Raw genomic sequence first — 25,375 nt, forward strand, 5'->3', positions numbered from 1 at the left:
AGAGATAATAAAAGGCAAGGTAACACTGAACTTTGATGGCTGTGTAATATCTGCCATTTGTATACTAAGATTATGGAAGTAGAATAACATAACAAAATACTTCATTAAATAAGATAGTTTATTCATAATGAACTGGATTACTATGCAATCTTCTATATGCAATCTTCATTAAATAACATAACATCTTCTACGTAATGTATATACAATCTCATATATGCAATCTATATGCAAATTTCACATTTGATCCATGTTGAACAACACATAATGTATTCAAATCCTGGTATTGATTTAGAAAATTATTTATTCCAAAGACAAACTATTTCATTATTTGAGATGTATGCTTCTGAAAATTCAGATTTTACCTTCTCCATTATATTAGCTTTTAAGTTATCCATAAGGCATGCATCAACACTGAAGTTTGATGGCGATGTAAGATCTGGCATTTGTACATTAAGATTCTGCCAGTAGTATTATATAAAAAATAGTTCGTTCAGTATGACATTTACTTCATTATATCGAAATATTACTTCAAACAGAGTTAATAAAGGACAAGGTAAAAAATAGTTCATTCAGTACGATAATTACTTCATTATACAGAAATATTACTTCAAACAGACTTAATAAAAAGCAAGGTAAAATTTTACCTTATTCACATCATCTACGGGCATGAATTGTACAGCGTCGAAGATATAGTTCCCGGTATATATGTCCCTTGACGGTGTATTATCAACCTGTCAATTATAAACAACAATACAAACAAAACCCAATGAACAATTGTTCTCCATTGCCTAAATAGAACATGTTAGTTACAAAAACCATTTCATATTTTACATCAAAATAAGTTTAGTTCATCCCCAAATACAAAACAAAATAAGTCAGTTAGTTACATCCCATTGTTTATATGAATTACAACACAACAAAACAAAGTTCCCATACTACAACATCCAAGTTTTCAACCAAGAAGCCATTCATCCACTTACGTTCCTTCCTCCAACCTCAAATCCTAAATCAAACGAAGGACCTTCAGTTTCCCATCTTTTTCTTAGCTCTGCCACCTTCATTACTTTCTCAACTGCAACGATAAATTCTGGATCATCAACGTCGTCATCTTGCATTGCTTGAGACATTGCTTGAGACATGTTTTGGATTTCAATGCCGTCTTCTTCTTGTCCCATCTGTTGCACGCCCATCATTTTCAATGAGCAATTGGCTGCAACTTTAGAGCAAGCATCTTTCTTGACATCTTCTGCATCTTCTTCTATATTCTTCATAAGTTCACTTAGTGCATCAGCTGCAATTCCCATAACTTTGAAAAAGTGCTTTCTACGTTTTGCAGCAGCAGAGATATCACTTCCTTTTATGCAAGATAAGCTGGCAATGTCATTCTTTCCACCCAATTCAAACAGATTGTTTCTTTGAGGATTGAAAATACCCTCCTTAATGCCTCTTCCAAATGGCCCAGGCTCAAGCTCCATTTTCTGTCTTTTGTTTAGCAGTTTGTTTGTCCAGCCCTTGATTGTTGGGAATGTTCTTGTGACGAGCCGTGATTGAAGAACAATCCTATCAACATAACATGGCTACAAAATGAAACTTAGCATTAGTTCATCACTTCTAAATAATACTTCATATTTAAAACAGATTAATTCAAGGCAATATATTTTAGTTACTTACCACCAGAAATGAAACTGGCCCAGTGAATGGTTTGCTCTTGTCTTTAGCCCAAACCTTGTGGGCATGAAGGAGAGAATCAATCACATAACCGCACCAATTATAATCTTTGACATTATCAATGTCATCGATTACCTCTTCAATCTGTGTTGTCAAGTATCCGTCTCCAGAGGGGTTAATCAAGATTGTGTCGAATAAAATCAAGAAAATCTTCCTGAACATTTCCCCACCTTCAACATCACTTAACATTTTTTCCATAAACATATCAGGACCCATATTTTTTCTAGCTCGGTTACAAGATTCAGCAATCTCTTTGATGAATTTGTCCAACTTTTGATGTCCATTCCTTTCAAATTTCAAATGACCATTTGGTAAACCAAGCGTGGCATGGACATCATCATCGCCGATATGTAGTATTCCTCGTCTGAACTTTACTCCGCATGTATCTATATCAAAATTATCTAGTATCTCATATGCAAGCTTTGCTGGAATAAAGGTCAAATTGAAATGAAGAAGACTCCCGAAACCCATATCTTCTACTGCCTTTTGTTGTTCCTCATTCAGAGATTTTATTGCTTCAACAAACTTTGTCGGACCTCTTTTAAGACACAGAACTCTGTCAGAAACTCCTGTGCCCTTCTTTGCAGCAACTTTATCAACATTCTTTGACGCTTTCTTTACTATCTTTCTGTTTACATCTTCCCCAGTAGGTGAAGTATGTTCTTGCTCAGTTCCTCTTATCCTCTTCATACCTAACATATGTTTATAATTAATAATGATAATGATATAAAATGTTTAAAAGTTAACATCATATTTGACACTAAATTGCATTACTGAATGAAGTAATAGCACGACTAAATGAAGTAATAAACTAATGTAATGAAGCAATCGCATGACTTAATGAAGTGAGTTAACATTATATTTCAATAAAATGTGATATTTACTTCATTACTGACTGTCATTTAGTTCATTATTTATTAAATATAGTTCATTACTACCGCTTAAGGTTTAACACTAAAATTTGTTGTATCATTAAGCTAATTCAATAACATTTCAAAAATACTTCATAACATACTTAAGTTAGTTCATATTTATTGAATATAGTTCATTACTATCCAATAATTATGTCAAAAGAGATGTCAATAATGCACATTTTTAAATGCTCTTTCTGCACTACAATATAATCAATGTTGAGTAAAGAAATTCCAGATACAAGGAAGTGAAACACACACAAGGGTAGTACCTCTGTTTTGAGCTTCTTCTACAGGCTGCTTGTCATGTCTTTTCTTTGTTCTCAATTCATCATTAACTTCATTAAAACATGTCAGTTTATCTATGTTAGTCACCTATATTATTATTTTTTATTGAATAATTAAAACTTGTTTACATATGCTGCAAACCTGATGCTTGAATTGTTTTATCTAGATTTTGAGTAGCAGGCTTCTTTGAAGAGCTATTACCACCAGATAATTTCTTCATCCTCAACATTTCTGGAAAAAAAAAGAGCACTGTAGTACTTCAATATGGTATTACACAATTCTATTATAGATTTATCAGTTAATTTAAATAAAACATCAAACGAGATATTAAATATGAAACAAAAATCCAACATTAATTTGATATACCTCTGTTTTTATCTCCTTCGTGATCTGCTGGATACTTGTCATGTTTTTTCTTTGTACGCAATTCATTATCGACTTCAGATTCTTCATTAGTATGCTCTTTTGAAGTATTATCACCAACAGCTACATTTTTCATTTTCAACATTTCTGGAAGAAAAAAAAAGAGGACTATTTTAGTCAATGGATAAAATGACATGTTGTATTAAATCAAAATATAATGTGAGTTTATGAATTAAACCTTGTAATTTTTCTGTTGGTATAATACTCTTTTCTAGAGCTTTCAATTTCTTGTCCTCTGCATATAGCACAGTTTGTATAAATGAAGTAACATGGAACATAAATGAAGTAATAAAGTGTATGAATGAAGTAATTGCCTAAGTAATTTGAGAGAATTTCCAAAGAAATACTTGCATTCTTCTTCTTTTGTAAGGATCTTTCACCTAAACACAAGATTACAAAATAAATATAGATATCATTATCAATTACAGTTAGTTCTCAATGAACACTATGTTACTTCATTAAATACACAATTAACTTCATTATATAGCTTAGATTTCACTTTTTAATTTCTGGCACAGAATTATTTCTAAGCCTTTTAGATGATAACTTCATTTAGTAGATAGATTACTTCATTATATCAATTTATTACTTCATCTTTCCAATTTATTAAATGACATGTTGTATTAAATTAAAATATAATGTGAGTTTATGAATTAAACCTTTTAGTTTCTCTGTGGTTATAATACTTTGATCTGGAGGCTTTAATTTATTGTCACCTGTATATAGCACAGTCTCTATTTTCATTAATGTGTTCATTAATATGAATTAAGTAATTAGGTGTATGAATGAAGTACTTGCATATGAACATTGAGAGGATGTCTAAAGAAATTCTTGCATTCTTCTTCTTTTGAGACGAATTTTCACCTATACATAAGAATATAGAATAAATTTACAACATATAGTTCACTGAGAATACTGTGTTACTTCATTTAATGTGATTTTCAATTTATATTACTTCATTAAAGACACAACTAACTTCATTATATCAATTTACTACTTCATAAAAAATAATATGTAGTTTATTTTAATGTACAAACAATACATCAGTTAAAGATGTTACTTCATTATAATGTTTTGTTACTTCATTTTTAGTGTCATTTACTTCATTATATTGTTTTATTACTTCATTTTAGTAATAGATCATTTTAGCAAGAGATGGCACATGTTACAGTTTGGATATTGGAAAAACTAGATGCATCTCAACATACTCAGCCACACATTCTAAACAAGATAGTTTTTATATTAGGGCTTTAACTTCATTTGATCAAATTACTTCAGTATATTAGGAATTTACTTCAGTATAAGATTTTATTACTTCATTTACAGGATTATATCAGAGATTCAGGATCAAAAGCATTTTAGGCAAAGTCAAATACAAAGCAAACCTTGACATAGATCAAAAGATTCAAGCAATTCACTCCAAACCCCGAACTGGTTCATGATCAAGAACAATGATAAACAACAAAATCAAAAAACAACAAGCTCAATCTCAGTTACAACCAATTCTTATTTCAAAAACATCAAACAATGCAGCAGTTAATTTTTATTCTAAAATCCTAAACTCATTCAAGGAAGATTTACCTACAAAAGTTATGTTTAATCCTACATTCTCTGATGAAACTTCATGTTCGAATACTAATGAACAAATCCTCTATCAACAAGCATCCAACAGATCATGTGTTACCTCATTGTCATAATTTATTTTTCATTTTTCCGATTTAATTCTAGGTTTACCTTCTGTATCTGTAATTTTTTTTCCAGCAACTTCATCCGGCTTCCGATTTGACTTTTTGATTGTCTCTATTTTTGCCGGCTGCTTGCGTTTATATTCCAATACTATTTTGACGAAAATAAGAATCTAGGTTAGGAATTAGATGAATTAAATTACGAGTAAGAAGTTTTCAAAGCTTCAAATTGTATTACCTTTATCGGAAATATTGCCAGAACTCAACTGGCGTTCAGAAGAAGTTTTGCGAGTATCGACCATTTTGATACTTAATCTAGCGATTAAATGTTGAACTTATAGCCGATTTCTGTGGTATTCTTCCGGCGACGATCGATGGAAGATGAAGATGAAGATGAACTAAGAGAGAAGTTTTGAGAGGAGAGTGGTTTTTGAGAGAAGCTTTTGAGAGAAGATTTGCCGGCAAAAAACGCGTGAGAGAGGAAGAGTAATTTTTTGAATTTTTACCCTAATTATGAAATTACTATAATACCCCCGAGTTGAAGTAAATTGAGTGTATAATGAAGTGCGAAAATTAACCTTTGATTATCTAATCTAATCCATCAAATTCAAGATCATATGGTCAAGATTCGGTCTCTAGTTCGGTCTTTAAGAGTGGAGTTGTGGTTAATAGGACTCTATATATATATATATATATATATATATATATATATATATATATATATCCCCATTATTGAAGCTGGAAATATGTCCAAATTAATTCTTTCGAACTTATTGTTTTTAAAATTGTCTTGAAATCCGGATCCAGAAATGGGATCAAATTTCATTCTATACCCCTCCTAACGCCCATTCCAATTCTAATGAAGATCACTTATGTTATCTCCTACTACATACATTCAAACATGAGTAATGGATCTCATCATCACTTATCATATTTGTGTGTATATAGTAGGAGGGCATAGAAGATGGGCATAAAGTGTTCCATTTCCTCCATCCTCTGGAAATGTAATGAAGTCATTTTTGAACATTCAGTAGAGAAAATCATGAGCATTAATTCAGATAAATTAAAATTTGCCTCAAATTTAGAGTTATTTCTTAGTCCCTAAACAGCCAAAATCAATGTGGGCCTACAGACCCAATCTCGTCAAGATTAATTTAAACAACTTGAACTAGTTTATTTAAATTTTAAACTTGGAAAAAAAATGGAAATTGACGAGGGTGGTATCGTTGCCATTTTCTGAAAATGTCTGGGGGCTTTTGTAAATGATTGAAATTTTGTGGAAATCAAGTAAATATTTTATTTTTCAATGCGACTATGCAACGCTTTTTAAGGATTTTCCAGCGACTTTCATTTGTTAAGGAAGCACGTTTTTTATCACAATATATACTGATTCAACTGAAGCCTTAAATCGGTATAACGCACAAACACAAGGATTAAAAAAAACACAAAAATGGCTTCGGCGATTATGAGATCTGGCCTCCGCTCAGCCCTACGCGGTGGCGCATCCACCCCTCGCGTCTCACCCGCGTCCAGGCGCTCTTTCTCCGCTTCGGCGCATCACGACGAAGCTGGTATGTGTTTTTCGGGTTGCGATTATGGAATCTAGGGTTTTAATTTCTATATCTGGGGGAAAATGGATTTGGGGGTTCGATGCCATTTGTCCTCCTATGTATGGATTTTCTTCTCTATTAGGTTTTGATGGGCTAGGATTTTGACTGCTTTGTTTTAATTGAAACATGTGGACTCGATTGATTTGATCTGATTGCGTTCTGTTGTTTGTTTCGTGGTGTTGAATGTAGCTGAGGCTTCGAAGTGGGAGAAGATAACATATTTGGGAATAGTGGCATGCACTGGTCTCGCTGTCTTTATCCTCTCCAAGGGCCATCCCCACCATGACGAACCTCCTGTAAGAATTTGGTTTAGATGTGTCTCAAATGCATTTGATATTCTATTTATTTATTTTATATTTACAATGCTAAAATTGTAGGCCTTGCAGAGTTGTCAATGGTTCTGCTCTGATATAACTTTTTTGTTGCAGGCATATCCGTATTTGCATATCCGCAACAAGGAGTTTCCTTGGGGTGAGTGCTTCCATCTTCTTCTGATTTATTTTCATAGTATCTTGTTTTGTCAATGTTGTCTATCTTGTTTGGTTTTGGTGTATGTTTACTGTTTTATGTGTATGGATATTTAAATGGTTGCCTTTATGGAAATATTTATCTTTCTGTTAATACTTATTGGGAACATTTTTAGACTAATCTTAAATTTTGATTAGAAGATGTTGGAATCTTTTTAACACGATAAAGACCAGAGTATGTTGGTCGTTAGTTTGCTTAGTTGTTTATTAGCAACCATGTGTTGCTGAGGGTCAATATATGGGAGAATGCTCGTAAATGACCATGTTTTACATTTCTGAAATAATTTTACTTGTATTAGAGGCTCAAATCTTTTGCCAAATACTCCATCCATGACAAAAGTGAAATCGTTGTTAATATGACTAATGTAATATTTCCGAATTTGTTCTCATAGAATGTAGTAGAGATTCAAGGTCAAAAAAGAAACTAGTCGAGATAACTGGATGTTGCTTGTAACTTCTCCTGGTTATTGGAATTCAGCTATTTGTTGCTGTTGGACACTTAAAATCTTTTTATTTGAAAAGATCAAGATGCTTATTCTATGTAATGAGGCAAACTGCGCTGAATAGATGGTGTTCTGTGTGGACATTCTTGAGGACATCCTACAAACTATACACATAGATACATTATTTAACTTTACGGCATTATTGGTTTTGGACTTTTGGTGGCATAGTACATTATATAACTTCACAGATGATTGTTATAGGTGCATAAATAAATTATCTAATGAATTTCCTTATGAGAGTAATGCAAATATGAACATTCATCAACCTTAAAATCCTGCTTGTGGTTTTATTTTATTTCTAGATTGAAAAAGTGATCAAATTTTGTTGACTTGGATATGTGGCAATGCAGGTCCAGATGGTCTATTTGAGGTAAAGCACCATTGATTTGTTGGACTATTCAATGAGAAGGCTGTCGGAATAATTGGTGTTTTAGTTTCTTCTGCACATTGCAACTTGTACTGTTGGAATTCCACAGTATGTTGTGTTGACAGCTGATAATTTCTCGAACCAGGGGATTTGGAATGTGGTTTTGATGGTTTCTCCTTTATAATCTGTTATTTTCTCTTAATGAAACTGAAATTGAAGAATAATTGAATTGGGTTTCTTCCTGCCTCTGTGCAGCTGTATCAGATTACAATTTCACTTGTCTTGTGTTTGCTAAAGAAAGAAAATTGTTGAATCCATGAAGCAGCCTATACAGTATTCTTTCTTAAGCGTTTTATCATTTGTGCCTTTATATTCGTGTGCTCTAAAAGAAACTATTTTACCACATGCGCATATTAATACAAGGGGAGGGCTATTGTCGCTAAATATATGGACTTTCACCAAATTGTGGTTTGTGACGAACTGAAAATGATGTCTTCAAACATTCAAACTTTCAATGGTTTTTCTCACTATTGTCTCCAACTTATTAATGAGGATGTTTAAAATGTTCACATAGGTTAAAAGTTAAAACATTGATGCACAAAACAATTGTGTTTGGATATGTACGGCAAATCGGTTAAGTACATCACATGTGCAAAATATGAATTTGACAAAAGAAGTGTTATTCGGATCTAATTACCGTTTTAATAAATTACATGCAGCAAGAAAAAACGTACTCACACCAAAGTTTCATCTATTTAGAATCAAATGGCGTAGCTTAGGAAGATTGTTTGAGCATATGGAAATGAAAACAAAGTTACTGGTGGCTACAATGGCGGAAGATCACTGTTGTAGACTAAATACTCAAAACTCTTCCCACCAATAGACTGAAGTGTTCAAATCACATCGGGTATGTGTGAGTTGTAACTTACAAAAAAAAAGTAGCATAAGAATGGAGACACTGTCAATGTTATATTCACGAAACATTAAGAACATGAATGAGCAAAAAAACTTGGATACAGCATGCTGCTTGATAAGTCTCAGCAGTAAGTAATGATACAAACAGTACAAGCATTGCTTTTGCAATATATATAACAAAGTAAAGAGGAAAAAGAATCTAAACCAACAAAGAAGAAGACTTGTCAAGTACAAACTAACATCACATGGCAGTGGCCTTACGCGGTGGCCTCATGGTTGTTGGATTCTCCACCTTGTGGAAGGGCGTCAATGTTCGTATTAGCCTCTTTGTCTTCTTGAGGAAGTGTAGATGATTTGCTTTCACCAGCAGCATCGCTGCCATTGCTGTCGTTGTACGAAGTGGTACTACCACTCTCTCCAGAATTGCTTTCAGTGGTGTTAGGAGTCTCATTTGAACCCACACCCTCACCCTCTTCACTTTTGTTCTCATTCTGCCCTTCACTGGTTGTCTCTTTCTTCTCATTATCATTGCTTGTTTCCTCAGCTTTCTTCTCTGTGCTCTCATTCTGCCCCGTCGTTTCCTCAGCCTTGTTCTCGGTGCTCTCATTCTGGCCTGACGTTTCCTCAGTCTTGTTTTCGGTGCTCTCATTCTGCCCTGTCGTTTCATCAGTCTTGTTCTCGGTGCTCTCATTCTGCCCTGTCGTTTCCTCTGTCTTGTTCTCGGTGCTCTCATTATGCCCTGTTGTTTCCTCAGTCTTGTTCTCGGCGCTCTCATTCTGCCCTGTCGTTTCCTCGGTCTTGTTCTCAGTGCTTACATTCTGCCCGGTTGATTCCTCAGTCTTATTCTCGGTGCTCTCATTCTGTCCTGTCGTTTCCTCAGTCTTGTTCTCACTGCTCTCATTCTGCCCCGTTGTTTCCTCACTCTTATTGGTGTTCTCATTCTGTCCATCGGCTTCTTCACTCTTTTTCTCGCTGCTCTCATTCTGGCCTGTAGTTTCCTCAGTCTTGTTCTCGGTGCTCTCATTCTGCCCTGTTGTTTCCTCAGTCTTGTTCTCGGTGCTCTCATTCTGCCCTGTTGTTTCCTCAGCCTTGTTCTCACTGCTCTCATTCTGCCCTGTTGTTTCCTCAGTCTTATTCTCACTGCTCTCATTCTGTCCTGTTGTTTCTTCACTCTTATTCTCACTGTTCTCATTCTGCCCCGTCGTTTCCTCACTCTTATTGCTGTTCTCATTCTGTCCCTTGGTTTCTTCGCTCTTTTTCTCGGTGCTCTCATTCTGTCCCGTGGTTTCCTCACTCTTATTCTCACCACTCTCGTTCTGCCCCGTTGTTTCCTCACTCTTGTTCTCACTGCTCTCATTCTGTCCCGTTGTTTCCTCACCCTTATTCTCACTGCTCTCATTCTGTCCCGTTGTTTCCTCACCCTTATTCTCACTGCTCTCATTCTGTCCCGTTGTTTCCTCACCCTTATTCTCTGTGCTCTCATTTTGCCCCGTTGTTTCTCCACCCTTATTTTCTGTGCTCTCATTCTTCCCTGCAGTCTCTTCATTTTTGTTCTCCTCACTCTCATTCTGTCCTGCAGTTTCATCAGTTTTGTTCTCCTCCTCGCTGTTGTCCTGCTGTGTCGTATCTTCACTCTTTTCCAGACTCACATTCTCCGTAATTCCTTCAGTTGAGCTCTCATTCTCCTCCAATTTCTTTTCACTCGTAAACTCTTTTATATCCCCTTCACTACCACCATTGTCTTTCTCCTCATTACTCACACTTCCATTTTCAGCGCTGTCCCCATTTTCTTTGACATCACCTTCGCCATTCTCATTCTCTTCACTTCCCTTCACTTCCTTCTCCTCACCATCACTCCTACTATCCCCTGCTCCGTCATTTCCATCACCTTCACTCTCACTCTCTCCTGCTGGCTTCTCCTTCTCCTGCCAACGGTCATCTGGCTTGTTTTCATCATCAAACTGCTCTTGTTCCTCCGACTGATCCTCACCATCTATCCTCGGTTGGAGATCCTTCCGCCCTAGTTTGATATTATCGGCCCCATCCTGTATCTTTCCTGAAACATCGGCGGTTTCTAGAGACAGCTTCTTAGTGCGAGATTGCTGCACCTGGTAAAGCAACCAGATCCCAACTCCAAGAAGCAGACTTATCTGCAATACATGCTTCACTTTGATCCCTTTATTCCTCTGGTTTCTACGAGGTGATTGCTTGAACATGATCCCAACTGAACTCGAACCACACACAGAAAAAAGCTCCAATTCGTGATGAGCTAAGGCTGCAAAGCCGAAAGAAATACAAATCAAGAGTTGGATTACAAATATACAACTCAAGATCAACAAAATTGCAAACAATACAGAGTCAATACAAAGTTAGAAACAAATTATCAAAATAAAACTGCAATTGCTGTATCAAAATGATCAGTTGATAGAAGAATAGTCCAAAATAAACACAATATAATGCTAAAACACCATTACATATTTGATAAAGCCATAACTTGCATCTGTTTTGCTCAGTTATTTCCTCATTAGATCACTGTTTCATTAGATCCAAATAGATCCTATGATGATTCCAAAGAAGAGGCAGTAAACAAATACAGCAACTTAAATTAGACAAACATTCAAACAGATCAGAAACATGTGAAATCCCCTAGTGATGGAGACATGAATAGTTGCGGGAAAAAATAACTGAAAATCCAACTCAATTGGAAACCCTGCAAAAGAAATCTGAGCAAAATTAAACAAACAGAGATGAAAGAGTAACTTTTACGAGCGATCAAAAAGGGCAATGATGATTAAGACAATGCAATTAGGAGTATAATTTTCCATAAACAGATCCAAAAAATCGCGAAATCAAAATGGAATCTTGAAAATGGCAAAGGAAAAAGAGAGTGGCGAAACCTGAGAGCGGCGTAGATCCGTGATGCAAAAGGTGTGGTTTTTTGCAGCAGTGTTTATGAAAGAGGTGGAAAAAAAGGTAATGTGATGAGTAATTGATAGGTTACTTAGATAGTGTGGAAAGGAAGAGAGATTTCGGTGGGTGGGCGAGTGAGGTCAAAGGAGATTTTCAGATAATAAAAGGGAGCAATGAGGATGCTGATTTGCTGCCAGAATGCGTGAAACAGATCTCAAATCAAGTCAGCCATATGTGTGTGAGAGAGAGAAAGAGAGAGAGCTGTCCAGTAGTGCCTGTCTATTGATAAATCCCATGTTCTCAACCGACACTTCGCAATCAAGAATTTATCAAACTTTAATGGAATTTTTTTGAATGCACATTTACTGAAAATGTATTCTAGGTTACACACTAATTAAGGGTGAGCATTTCGGATTATTGCTCAGTTCGACTTTATCAGAAAATTTGAAATTTTACAAAAAATCGATTCAATCCGGTTTAAATTGTCTAAATATACGAAATCTGAACTATAAAACTCAATTCCAACCAAAATTGTATAATTAAAATTTGAAATCGGTTACCAATAATGTATAAATTTGAAAATTCAATAACAAAATTTGAAAATCTCTTATACTACCAAATACTATTACAATTATTGAACACATATTTTCGAATTGTTATGTTTATAATTACTATTATAGATTTCTCTACTATTATAATCATATATTTTAATTAGAAATACAAATATATATAATTTGGATTTTGAAATATCCAATCTGAACATCCGATTTTTTTTCAAATAATCATATCCGAGTCCATCCAAATATTTGAAAATTTTGAAAGGAATTTTAAATAATTTTGATTTAATTTGAATTAGATTTTTCGGATTAGATATTTTAACGTACATTTTTTTTTTATAAAGAGTTGAAAGAAATAAATGGGTTGGGGACAAATATATACGAAAAAATGGTATGGTGACAAATATATACGAGAACTATGTCATATGATTAGTTATTTTTTTAAAATAATACATCTATTTTGTTATTATATAATTAAAAATAATTTAAAATGTAGTACATAACATAATCAGGTGATGAGTTTCTTATCCTTTGTATTTCTTGCTTCATAGCTTTAAAGCTGACAGTTTTTTTACATGATATGAACCTGCATAAAATTAATAGATTTTAGTCAAGCCTTATTGGATTCATGTATTTATTAGGTTGATTCATTAAGAATCCAATAATTTTGAAATGAGTTCGGGGTGGATACATAACCTATTACAAAATAATATTATTACTTTAATTATAATTTAATAATATTGTGCTTTATTTTAATTCATAGTAATATATTGTAAGGTTAAATTGTGAACCAAGTTTAAAATTCGCTTTAATCGTGTAATATTAGGTTTTAATTGTGTAATTTCAGATTCGTTCGTTATCGTTTTAGCCCATTTATATCACAAACCTCGTGTTGAGTGCAAGTCGTGTTCGAGTTTCAAGGTAGTTGATTGGGTTCGTGTTCGGGTTGACAATTTTTTTAACAAGTCAAATCCGTATTAAGTTTTATTGAGTTGGATAGTTATCAAGTTGACCCGATAATGATCCGATTAGTGTGATTTGCCAACATAGATCACAAAACAAATATTCTAACTAACTTCAATATATTGCTAAATTGGTTTCAAATTTTGAAAGTGAAGCAAAGTTAGTGCAGTGAGCATATATAGTAAATTAGTAACCCTCATTTATTTTGATAATGAGGATAGGCGAACGGAAAGATTTAATATAGAGTAAATTGCCATAAATAGTAGGAGTATAAAGTTTGGTCAAATAGTAGTTAATTGCTTAATTAAACCATTATTTATGAAGTACAGTTTCTGATACGAATTCTTAATTTATCCAGTCCAGTCCAACCCAACATCATGGACAGTCCAAAAAATGTCGTAACAAAAATCAAATGTAAATGAAGTCAGGCCCATTATTATTATAAATTGGATAAACAGAAATCCGGGCCCATACGCAAAGGATCAAATAAAATGCAACGTGGCAACTTTCTGAGCGCAGGTGATATTCCCACGAGTTGGTGACGGTGACTTTAGCCCGTTATGTAAACTATTTTTCTAAATAAAATAATTCTAAATTAGTAGAATCTGAGATTTCTGAGAGTTTAGGTTTAACCTCAGAGCAGCTGAAGGTTTCCCCCAAATCAAACAAGTTAGGGCAACAGCCACGATGTTCTCCAAGTTTCTCTCCGCCGCCGTCCGCCGCAATTTCATCCAGCCGGCAATCGTCCGCCGCCTCCCCAAACCTTTCTCAACCGCCGCCGCCGCGGTGGAGCCTCTGGAGGAGGATTCCAGCGGAGTCACGATGAAAGGAGTGAAGATATCTGGCCGCCCCCTCTACCTCGATATGCAGGCGACTTCGCCGGTCGACCCTAGGGTTCTCGACGCCATGCTCCCCTATCTGCTCTCCCGCTACGGGAACCCTCACTCCCGCACCCACCTCTACGGCTGGGAATCCGAGAAAGCCGTCGAGTCGGCGCGGGCGCAGGTGGCGGCGCTGATCAACGCTTCCCCGAAGGAGATCATTTTCACCTCCGGCGCCACCGAATCCAACAACATCTCGGTCAAGGGGGTTATGCACTTCTACAAAGAGAAGAAGCGCCACGTCATCACCACGCAGACGGAGCACAAGTGCGTCTTGGATTCGTGCCGCCACTTGCAGCAGGAGGGTTTTGAAATTACTTATCTTCCGGTCAAGAGCGACGGGCTCATCGATTTGGAGAAGCTCCGGGCTGAAATTCGCCCCGACACCGGGCTGGTCTCGGTGATGATGGTGAATAACGAGATTGGTGTGATACAGCCGATGGAGGAAATTGGGAAATTATGCAAGGAATTCAACGTGCTTTTGCATACTGATGCGGCGCAGGCTTTGGGGAAGATTCCAATTGATGTGGATAAGATGAATATAAGTTTGATGTCGTTGAGTGGGCATAAAATTTACGGGCCAAAGGGGATTGGGGCTTTGTATATGAGGAGGCGCCCTAGAATCCGTGTGGAGCCCCAGATGAATGGAGGTGGACAAGAGAGGGGTATAAGGAGTGGCACAGTCCCGACGCCTTTGGTTGTTGGGTTCGGTGCTGCTTGTGAGCTGGCCATGAAGGAAATGGAATATGATGATAAGAGGATTAGGGCGCTGCAGGAGCGGATGTTGAATGCAATTAGAGGAAAATTAGAGGGTGTTGTGGTTAATGGGAGTGAGGAGAGCCGCTATCCAGGGAATTTGAACTTGTCCTTTGCCTTTGTTGAAGGGGAGAGTTTGTTGATGGGGCTGAAGGAGGTAGCTGTGTCGAGTGGTAGTGCCTGCACAAGTGCGAGTTTGGAGCCATCCTATGTGTTAAGGGCTTTGGGAGTGGACGAAGATATGGCACATACCTCAATAAGGTATGGGATCGGGAGGTTCACAACTGAGGAGGAAATTGATAGGGCCGTCGAGCTCACTGTGAGGCAGGTGGAGAAATTGAGAGAACTGAGCCCTCTGTATGAGATGTATAAGGATGGTATTGACATTAAGAGTATTCAATGGTCGCAGCACTGAGGAGTTGAGATGCTATGGACTTCTCTGATAGTGATGATAATTTGTAAGAAGCACGTGGAGTTGCAGGCCAATCGTATGGAATGCTCACACATAACGGTCTTGCGGGATCTTGCAGGTCTTAAATCTCTGTACACATTCAACTTGGATATGTAGTTTACTCTTATGCTAAATGTGTTACTTGGCGAATTTGTGTTTTGTGGTTTACTCCATAACAATGAACAAATAAAGTATCCTCTTATAAACGCGGTGCTTATATTTTTTTGACAGTAGTGGAGGATTAGAAAGGCTTTCTGCCTCTTGTTATTTGCTTCTTTGCATTTTTTTTTCTTGGACGACAAATTGGTAGCATATGAATTGCTCTCATCCAGTGGCGTGGTTGCAGCTATATTTTTAATGTGTTTAAGACTGTGATTTTGCAATGAAGTTGATAAGTTTTAATGCTTATGATAATCTGGTTGCATGAACATGACTGTTAAAATTTAGCACATAATATGCTTAAGGACTTAAAATCGTCATGGGAACTCATCCTGTCCCATTTTTAAAGTTTAAGTTCTGCTTTTAAAGAAACTTTTGCTTTCATTCTCTCTAACCAGAGTGCTTTACACTTCGAAGGGACTTGCAACGATTACTTCCCTAAACTTGATTGATATCCTTTATGTTCATTCTCTCTGCCTAGCATCATATATTCTTAAAATTCTCTGTTTTTTATATATCTCCACTTGATTTCAGTTTTTTGGAGTATTATAATTAACCTCTCATTTTGAAACTCCTTACTTCTATACCCATATCTAGCAAAGTTCTTGTTAACGAACTTCTCCTTGGAAGTTCTACATCAATACTAATTCTATATATGCCATATTGAGTAGAACTTCTTGATAATGAACTCCTTGGAGCTACTTTCATTGATTGAGTAAAAATTAGGATCTATTGCTGTTTACTGGGTGAAGATTTCAACTTGTTTTAATGCTACTTTGGGAAAATTGTAAACCTTTGATTTAGTTTGTGAATTCTTTTTGGTGCACAATTAATCAATTGCTGATTGAATATGCATTTTGCTATGAGTATCTCTTGACTATTGAGCGTATAGTCATTATTGGTTCAGTACAAAAAAATGAACCCATCTTATGTAGTTAGGGCTTAAGTTGAGATCACAAGAACCATGAAGGGCCGCCATAATCGGGCCACATGCTATTTAACTAGATATACATCAAATGCATAGTTAACTTAGAGACTCAACATGGCATGATGGATAACTGAGCCACTTTGCTCCCTGTTCCCATATAGGAAATTCAGTATACATAACTGGATAGTTAATTGCGTCATGTACTGGGTTTAGTGAGACTGTCAGCAGAAAGACTGCATTGCTTGGGTTTTACATGATCAAATCCAGATGTTGATTAGCATTAGGGTTGTAATGTCATCTTCTTTTAAAAACCTGGCTTAACTCCAAAATTCTTGGCTAAAAATTGAATGAAGTGTTCCATTTTGAAATTGATTGCTAAAAATTCGTGGCCCTCTTCTGGGAGGAATACAAAACCGGATAGTGCTTCTTGTCTTGGTCACATTAGCGTTTTGTTTTGGTGGGAAGAGAACTACCATATACCTCATAGGATTTGCTTTTCTTTAAGACCACCATCATTTTCTGAGGTGGCTTGATTGGTGATGCTTGATCCAAGAACCTAGGTTGTCTAAAAAATCAATGCCGCCTTCTGCTACTTTATAGTATTTCAATGGTCATTTTGTATATTACCCATCCCTTAACTATATTTCCTCATATTTCAGTATATCTACTTGGTAAGATGGGCACCTAATATTATTGGGCTATCCAGAAGTTTGTCCATGTTTTATAACAACTTGGTTAGAAATAAAATGAAGATTATCATGTTGAAATCGATGAATGATCGTGTTGAGGAACAGATGCTAGTCACAGCTCACCTAATTGGATGTCGCTTGTAATCTGTATACGATTATCAAGCAATTGCTGGCTCCCATTGTATGTACATGATGATATATTGGTTGATACTGATGTTATTTGCTTATGATTCAAATTTAGTAGGTTACCGCATCGTCTTAAGACTCCGGAGTAGTGGTATATGTAGTGTTGAAATGTTGAGTGGTTTCTTAAGTAGAGATCCAAGAGTGGAACTAGTTTCTCCGTCAATAAAAATGGATTGTTAAAATGTGCTGCTTATAGAGCCCAATGAGTGCAATGGACCATTTATATTCCTGATTCCTTTAATCTTTTCCTATTCACTATTAAACCATGGAGTTTTTACACGTCTATCGATTGATAATACTACTAGAAATCTTTTGTTCTGATTAATCTATATAGAAGTTGATAATTATGGGGCAGATGGATATGATGATAAGTCTAGATAGAGGAGCATATGATTCCGAGGATAGGATTGGATGCGATGGGATGGGGATTCAGATTCAGATTCTGATTCTTGATGTGTAACTGCACTTTTGGTACAGTTTGGTTCTTTTTTTTAGAGGGATTGTGAAATTTCAATTGGATCTGCCATTCCCCATTCAAAATTTTTTTGGGAATCAACTCCACTTTGGCTGTTTGCTTTGGAAACATTCTCTTCACTTTTGATTTGAGCAGGTTTATCGACTAAGACATCCCAAATGTAAATACTCCAGTAAATACATACCCCACCCCATACAATAAAGCTACTCCATATTAGTAATATTTCGAGTCTCGAATAATGGGTATCTTTCTTGTAAGTGAGAAAGAGATGTATGAAAAGAAATTTGATGGTAAGGGCAAACGAATGACGTTTGGTTGTGGAGATGTCTTGTTCTTGAATCCTGATTTTAATAGGTTGTCACCGCAGCTTTTCATGATCCATCTTCTTTCTGTCTCAATTTCTCTGCCCTTACACCTCACCTTTTTTTATTTATTGCCGATAACCGTTCCCATCTTTTTTTAATTATCCTTATTTAGTATTTATGAAATTATAAGATTAAGTATTAATCCCTCCGTCCCAAGAAAGATGACCCATTCCTTGGGCAGTACGAGATTTTATGCAACTTAATTTTATTTGTTAAGTGTAGAGAGTAAAGTAAGATAGAACGAATAAAGTAGACATAAAAGGTATTCTCATTTTTAGTTGATTGGGACAAACTAAAAAGAAAAATGTGTCATCTTTAGTGGGACGGAGGGAGTATTTGCTTTAAACTCTACCCCTCTGTTCCACACAGTAGTGAGGCGTTTCTTACGCAATTTAAGAAAAAATGTGTTAAGTGAATTAAGTAAATGAAAAATAAAATTTGAAATGTAAAAGGTAGAGAGATGAAGAGAGAGTAAGAGAAAAGAAATGTGTTGATTCATCGAAATAGCAAAATGACTCCACTACTGTAAAATGGAGGAAGTATTTTATACTACTAATAAAACATTAAGATTCAAGCATCGGATTTACTGTCTAGTGTCACATTTTCTTAGAGTATTCACAATAGATTATTTCTCGTCATGCCATAACTCTCCGCCATGGTATTCATTGTTTTAATAATAGTAAAATTGGAATTCGAGTAAATTATTTTATTAAAAAATAATAATTCTGTGGCCCGTTTCAGAGGAGCATTTTCATCCGATGTTGGATTCATATATTTTAGAGAGAATAATTGTAAGAGTCTAAGAGATAAATGTATTGAATGAAGAATGAAGTTTAGGTGTTGTGGATGTGAATTTATAGAGTTTAATTGAGATTAAAAAAATGGTACCCCCACCCCTTCCAGCGTCGGGAATGGGAGGCGCAACAGGCGGACTCCCTCGCCTGTTCCATGTCTCTCGTCATCTTCCCACAACGGAGGGGGCGCCTCCGCGAGATCGCGATGTCAATGCCTCCCCTCCAAGCACCCGTTGTTGATGCTCTTAGTCATTATGTTCCATTTATGTGTAGAGATAAGACATGACGGGAAAATTTCATTTGTCAATTAAGCCATGTTCTAAAAATAAGTTTCTTCATAACATGTTCAAATTTCATGTACTATACAACTTTAGAAACACAGATAGAGTAGAAACATTGAAAAGGTATGGAAGTGCAATGCAACATAGCATGATTCAATTGATGAATATAAATGATGATGAGAACAAGCTTTTAACAAGAAGTCTAAAGCACGTTGCAAAATTTACTTCAACAGGCATCCCATTTTTAAAAGAGTAATGATAAACAATCAAATTTTGTACAACCAAAACAAAATTATATTAGTAACTTTGATGTGTTAATTAAATATTAAAATAATAAATATAGTTAGTTAATAAATTAAAAACACTTTATTAATTTTTGGTCTCATTTTCAATTTTTTATTTTTATATTTGAATTATTTCTCTATTATTTTTCAAATTTGAATTAAAATATGCATTAATTATATTTTATAATTCAAAAAAATTTAAAAAATTATACACAAATACCATAATATTATGCACGTTCCCTATACTATATATATGTCTATACTTTTTAATTAAATACATAAATAAATTACATTTTGTTTTAAATAAACCAATTTTTAGTTGTACAAAATTTGGTTGCATAGCTTTATTGTTTTTAAAATTCAGAGGAAAGTTTATGTGAAAAATGGAAACAGAATCACACGCATCAACTTCCTTGAAGAATGGATAACAATGAAATGAAATGATGATGTGACAAAATTTCTTGAAAAAACACCTGCATGCATGCCTATGTACACCTAGCTACACATGTAAATCATCAACACATACAAATGTGTAGCGATTTTGGATAATTGATATTGCGTGTCCGCCTCAATTTCCTCTGCCAATGAAAGACCCATCGTAACGGTGTCACATAAATTCCAAATACAATACTCCATCAAATTGAAAATTGAATTTAGTTGAAATTGAGAGTGAGACAATAGACGCATAGTAATACAGGAATTGTGCTTGATTTATAGGTAGGGTGGGGTTTAGCTAGAAGTAGCAAAGGATTTATTGTCTGGACGTGGATGGACCGATTCCAAAGGCACAGATCTTTTAATATGCCATATTGTACAAATGAGGATCTCTTCTGCTGCGATATCATCAAATCATGCATTTATATACTACTCCTACTGGCTACTACTATATGATTGCCCCCATCAATCTGGCGGGTAAGATTGCATTTACTATAATATACACACAAATTAGGAAAAGTTGGAGATGCCCACAAAAAGAGCCCCTAATTGCTTTCCAAATTGAAATAATACTAGTACTACTAATTTAATAGTAAAATCAAGGGTTGAAAATGAGATTTCCGCATTTACATTTCCAGCTCATGGGCTTGTAATTGGAGTTGGCTTGGTCGGAGTTGTTGATGCGGGCGTTGGTGGGGACTTGGATGGCCTCGCAGCGGGTGCAGGTGCTGCATTGCCGCTCGCACCGAGGCGGCCTTGATCCGATTTGGGCTCTCCACATTGTCTTCTCTTCCTCTACTTGGGAGTTGTGAGGTGTTTGAGCTAGTTTTCGGCCTGAAACATAAATACAAAAATTGAAGCTTAGGACTAATTATATCATATTCATGTGAGTGAATGCATGCAGAGATGTACCTTCAACGTTGAATAATGTGGTGGAAATGAGGAGAAGGAGAAGTGGAATGGAGAAAATGAGATGTTGGGCGCAGCAGAAGCCCATTTGATATTGGGATTGGGAGTGAGAATGAGCTACCATGAAACAATTTTAGTTTGCAGTTTAGATTTTCGATAAGTGGAAATATATAGTTGGCAGTGGATAAATCTACATCAACAGAGATGGCTCAAAATGGAGACAGGATGATGGGAGTTTTGACAACGCATACACAGCCATTCAGACTCTATAATTTGCCTATCATATATACTCCCCCCGTCACACCTTTCACCATTAATTTTAAAATGAAAATAAAGTAGAAAGGTGAAGTGATGATAAAATGGAGGCTAGTAATTTTGTTATACTCCCTCCGTCCGCAAATATGAGTCCCTTTTTTCCATTTTAGTCCGTCCGCGAACAGGAGTCCCGGTTCACTTTTACCATAAATGATAATAGAGTCTCATATTTCACTAACTCATTCCACTCACATTTCATTAAAAACTACTCCCTCCGTCCCAGATTTGTAGTAACATTTTGCCATAAAAGTCCGTCCCACATTTGGAGTAACATTTAGAATTTACCATATTTGCACATAAAATTTTACCCCATTATTCACTAAAATTACACTCAAATGCCATTATCTGCATTAAAATAAATCAAAACAAAAATAACAAACCAAAAAGTCAAAAAGGGACCCACCAACTCACTTAATTTATTACACACTCCATCATCTCACTTCATTTATTACACACTCCATCATCTCACTCCACCAACACACTTCATTTATTACACACTCCACCTCTCACTTTATTAATTACACACTCCACCAATTCCTTAAAAGCCGTGCCATAACTAAATGTTACTACAAATGTGGGACGGAGGGAGTACTAATATATACAAGTGTGACCCTTAGAGCGTCCACAGTGGGAGGGCCGCGGCCCTTGGCCCGGAGTCGGCCCAGGCGCGGCACCCCACTACCGAGGCGAGAGAGGGACATGGCCCAGGGGGGTGGACGAGAGAGAGCCGAGCTCTCGGCCAGGCCGATGCCCTTGGGCGCGAGGCGCGGCTCGCCACTGCGCGGGCCAAGAGCCGCGGCCCTGTTCATGGCTTCAATTTTTTTTTTTTTCAGTTTTTGTGTTAATTGTATTTGTAGCATTTTGGAGAAGATGAAGTGGGGAGAGAGATAGAGAGAGTATGTGACAGAGCTGACAGTTTTAAAAAATTTAGCATTAATTGAAACAAATCGATCTCTAAAACTAAATCCCTATTAAATTGGTCAACTTTTTAATTAAGGATTGTGATTTCAATTCACCCCCTAATTACGGAAATAATTAAAATTCGAATTTTCAATAAATATATTTACTTGTAATTGTCAATTTTTTTAAAATTAATTTAGATTTTTTTAATTATTATAGTCCAATAATTTTTACTCTAGCTAAATTAAATTATAACAAAAAATGTAAGAAAATAATTTTAATTGGTGGCCCTCCAGGCCACCATTGTAGTGACCAAGTTTTCATGGGCAGGGCCAAGTTTGTTGGGCATGCCCAAGAGAGCCACCAATATGGGCACTCTTATTCTACTAACTTTTTTCCACCAACTTTTTTTAACATTTCTTAAAACTCATGACGCTCAAAAATTGGACTCCTACTGGAGGACTGAGAGAGTATTTTGCTTAAATACTAATCAATATTTCAAAAAATACGAGTCGCACGTAATAGGAAGGAGCGAGTGTAAGATTATCAAGTTTAAAATCTTGCTACTCCTTTCATATATTTGAGGGCATTCACATCATTAGATCAATATCCTAAGGTCTAAAGATTTAAATTATTTAGTAAGTCATGATTAGTAGATTGTACTTCTTTATATTGTAGATGCATTTTTTTTGGCATATAATTTAAGAAAATTATGTTAAGTAAGTTTAGTGGAGAGAAACTAAAGTAGGATATGAAATAAAGTAATAGAAATAAGGAGGGTTGCTTTTTGCCAAAAAAGTAAATGAATCAACTGCAATGAGACAGTCCAAAAAGGAATATGACTTTATAGCCTTAATTAATTTCGAATTCAAGTAACTAAGATTTCTATGTTTTCTCTCGGTTCGCTCGATCTTGTGATATGTTTGATTCAAATTGATTGGCTCTAGCGCATGATTGTGCAACATGCAGAGGCTTGAGATCATGATACACAAGTTGTGTAGAAACACAATTTTGCGTGTTACACGGTGTCCACGCATGGTTTGTCGTAGTGTAGTGTTTATGCTCTGAGTAAAAAGTGAAGCAAATATAATTTATACATATGATAAAAACACATATTTTAGGTTATTTTTATTCATAGAATTCCAAGATAGATAAGTCATTTATCCTACCAAACCACCGCCCCTTAAAGTATAAAGCATATATGGATCATTTTGTTCTCTTGACATGTCTTGAATCTTGATAGTGTATGCTGTCGTGTCTTAAAGCACTAGATTACATATGAATTGCTCTGTTCCATTCAAAACAATTTGATTCTTCTATCACAAATATTGCGTAGAGATAGAGGTCATCTCAAATTTTAATCTTGTTAATGCAAGTATTAAAGTATAATAGCCCCTTTAGTTATAAATATTATTGGGCTGTGATGACAAAAGAAACAAAAACTGGTGGAAGGCATAGAAGCTGGCCCAACACCAAAATGGTCTATTTAAATGGACCAAGAAGATTAGAATTGGGCTTCTTACGAAAAACCAAAAGCTCTGGGCTCAAATTGCGTCGGCCTCACTTAAGAAATGTATCCACGTAAAAGGCTCTCAAAATTGGTAAATATTAATTTATAGGATAATAAAGAAGAAATTAAAAGAAAATTTGAAATCACTAGGCTTGCATGCATGTCATTAAATATGTGGACCGGTGCAGTAGGGACAAGGTGGTTGCAGGGTCTAAGTCCATGTAAATAATTTAAATAATGAATGATGAACCCTATTTAATTCTGATATGTCTAAGTACATCTCTCACCCATGCATATATTTATTTCATTCAGAGTGTAGACCCTCTATCTCTGTATAGGCCAGGGATCTTATATCATCTCAAACTCAATTTATACTGTAAAATTGTGAATTATAGTAATTTCCTATGACTATGAGCCTGTACAAATAAACTTGATACTCCATTTGATAACCTTAACCCCTTTCGATGTAGGCATTCCCCATTTTAATTACATTTCAATCTACAATCTCTAGTTATGAATATAGTATGTCTAGTACTATTACTTTATACGAGATACAGTAAAATATAGTACTATGTGGATTACTATATTTTATCTCCTATGATAGTATGAGTTAAAAATCTTTATTACTCAGATTTGAAGAAAATGTAATTTCATGTAGAAAAGTACTTAAAATACAAATTTATTAATTAATTAAAACAAAATAATGAATATTAAACAATTAAAATAAAGACTAGATAAAGAAAAATGCAAAAACTAAAATAATGATAAAAATAAATATTGGTCGGTGAAATAAAAAAATGCACTCCAAACCTGTTGAGCTAAGCAACAAAATTATGAGCATAATAAACAAAAAATGATAAACAAAATCAGCTAAACAACTCATAGACGCATAATAGATGGGGGACAAAATGTGCATTCCGATATCATCATTCCCCTAAATGGATGGAAAGCATTCTTCGCGTTGCAGATGCTCTAATGGAAAGACGTCACCAAGACACTAACTATGAATTCGAACTGAGTATTTAGAGAAGCACATGAGAGTTCAAAACAACAATTTCCGATTGTCAAAATCGAACTTTTCATGAAATTCATTTTTTAGATTAGGATTGAGAATAATGTTAGATGACAGTGAATTTGATTTTCCTGACAGAACCCCTTTTTCCAATAAATGCAATTGCAATACAAAGTACAAGTGGTAGCAAATAAAACTCACACTATAAAACAGTACTCCATTTTGGCCCTTATTATAAAGTTAAAGCACAAAACTAGACATGAGTTGTATGGCATCCACTCCTCACTTTTGGGCATTTTCGAAGTGTTCAATTTAGCATGTGCTCATTCGAAGGTATTTTCATCGTTTCATAGTATTAAAAGAGGATATGTTATCCATTTTATTATGAAAAGAGTAGTTTTACATTTTTCTAAAGGGACACTAAATACACTTGAGTTTCTAAGTAGTGAATTGTAGGATTCAAAATTCTACCACTCCTCCGATCCATTTCTAAAGTTAAAAACAATAAATACTACTACCACATGAAAAAATAAAAATGCATAGTTGAGTATGATTTGACACAATTATCTTTATGTCATACTTGTTGATGTTTTTGTATTTTTAGCATATCAAAATTGTGTGGTGTCAATGTCATATTTTGACCAATTAACACAGACAT

The 25,375-nt window shown here is 35.4% G+C and overlaps 4 protein-coding genes across 5 annotated transcripts; 2 read left to right on the plus strand and 2 right to left on the minus strand.

Moving 5' to 3' along the window:
• Positions 1-6,435: 6,435 nt before the first annotated feature.
• LOC125193465 (cytochrome c oxidase-like protein) lies at positions 6,436-8,389 on the plus strand. Of its 2 annotated transcripts, XM_048091291.2 has the most exons (4): positions 6,438-6,606; positions 6,835-6,941; positions 7,074-7,116; positions 8,026-8,389. In XM_048091291.2, the coding sequence occupies exons 1-4, from the start codon at positions 6,486-6,488 to the stop codon at positions 8,058-8,060; spliced, it is 306 nt and encodes a 101-aa protein (XP_047947248.1). In that variant the 5' UTR covers positions 6,438-6,485; the 3' UTR covers positions 8,061-8,389. The 2 variants fall into 2 exon arrangements, with proteins under 2 accessions (XP_088920054.1, XP_047947248.1); XM_089063928.1 differs by having other exon boundaries at positions 6,436-6,606; positions 7,074-8,101.
• A 649-nt stretch (positions 8,390-9,038) lies between these two features.
• LOC125214869 (uncharacterized) lies at positions 9,039-12,140 on the minus strand. The gene is made up of 2 exons (XM_048116075.2): positions 11,855-12,140; positions 9,039-11,232 (listed from the first exon to the last, which is right to left on the minus strand). The coding sequence occupies exon 2, from the start codon at positions 11,171-11,173 to the stop codon at positions 9,215-9,217; it is 1,959 nt and encodes a 652-aa protein (XP_047972032.1). The 5' UTR covers positions 11,174-11,232; positions 11,855-12,140; the 3' UTR covers positions 9,039-9,214.
• Positions 12,141-13,980: 1,840 nt separating this feature from the next.
• On the plus strand, positions 13,981-15,742 carry NFS1 (nitrogen fixation S (NIFS)-like 1). Its single transcript, XM_048126021.2, has one exon. The coding sequence runs from the start codon at positions 14,075-14,077 to the stop codon at positions 15,437-15,439; it is 1,365 nt and encodes a 454-aa protein (XP_047981978.1). The 5' UTR covers positions 13,981-14,074; the 3' UTR covers positions 15,440-15,742.
• Positions 15,743-20,386: 4,644 nt separating this feature from the next.
• Positions 20,387-21,258, minus strand: LOC125206563 (EPIDERMAL PATTERNING FACTOR-like protein 2). Its single transcript, XM_048105833.2, has 2 exons — positions 20,984-21,258; positions 20,387-20,905 (listed from the first exon to the last, which is right to left on the minus strand). Exons 1-2 carry the CDS (start codon positions 21,102-21,104, stop codon positions 20,670-20,672), a joined length of 357 nt encoding a protein of 118 aa, XP_047961790.2. The 5' UTR covers positions 21,105-21,258; the 3' UTR covers positions 20,387-20,669.
• Between the last annotated feature and the right edge of the window lie 4,117 nt (positions 21,259-25,375).

This window comes from Salvia hispanica, chromosome 2, assembly GCF_029641045.1.
Source record: "Salvia hispanica isolate PSC_SH4W2 chromosome 2, Shi_PSC_v1, whole genome shotgun sequence".
Classification (NCBI taxonomy): domain Eukaryota; kingdom Viridiplantae; phylum Streptophyta; class Magnoliopsida; order Lamiales; family Lamiaceae; genus Salvia; species Salvia hispanica.

Coding starts and splice junctions, on each gene's coding strand:
- LOC125193465 (XM_089063928.1), top strand. CDS start 6,486: ATGGCTTCGGCGATTATGAGATCTGGCCTCCGCTCAGCCCTACGCGGT. Junction 6,607..6,834: donor GGCGCATCACGACGAAGCTG/GTATGTGTTTTT, acceptor TGTTGAATGTAG/CTGAGGCTTCGAAGTGGGAG. Junction 6,942..7,073: donor CCCACCATGACGAACCTCCT/GTAAGAATTTGG, acceptor TTTTTGTTGCAG/GCATATCCGTATTTGCATAT.
- NFS1 (XM_048126021.2), top strand. CDS start 14,075: ATGTTCTCCAAGTTTCTCTCCGCCGCCGTCCGCCGCAATTTCATCCAG.
- LOC125214869 (XM_048116075.2), bottom strand. CDS start 11,173: ATGTTCAAGCAATCACCTCGTAGAAACCAGAGGAATAAAGGGATCAAA.
- LOC125206563 (XM_048105833.2), bottom strand. CDS start 21,104: ATGGTAGCTCATTCTCACTCCCAATCCCAATATCAAATGGGCTTCTGC. Junction 20,906..20,983: donor CACATTATTCAACGTTGAAG/GTACATCTCTGC, acceptor TTTATGTTTCAG/GCCGAAAACTAGCTCAAACA.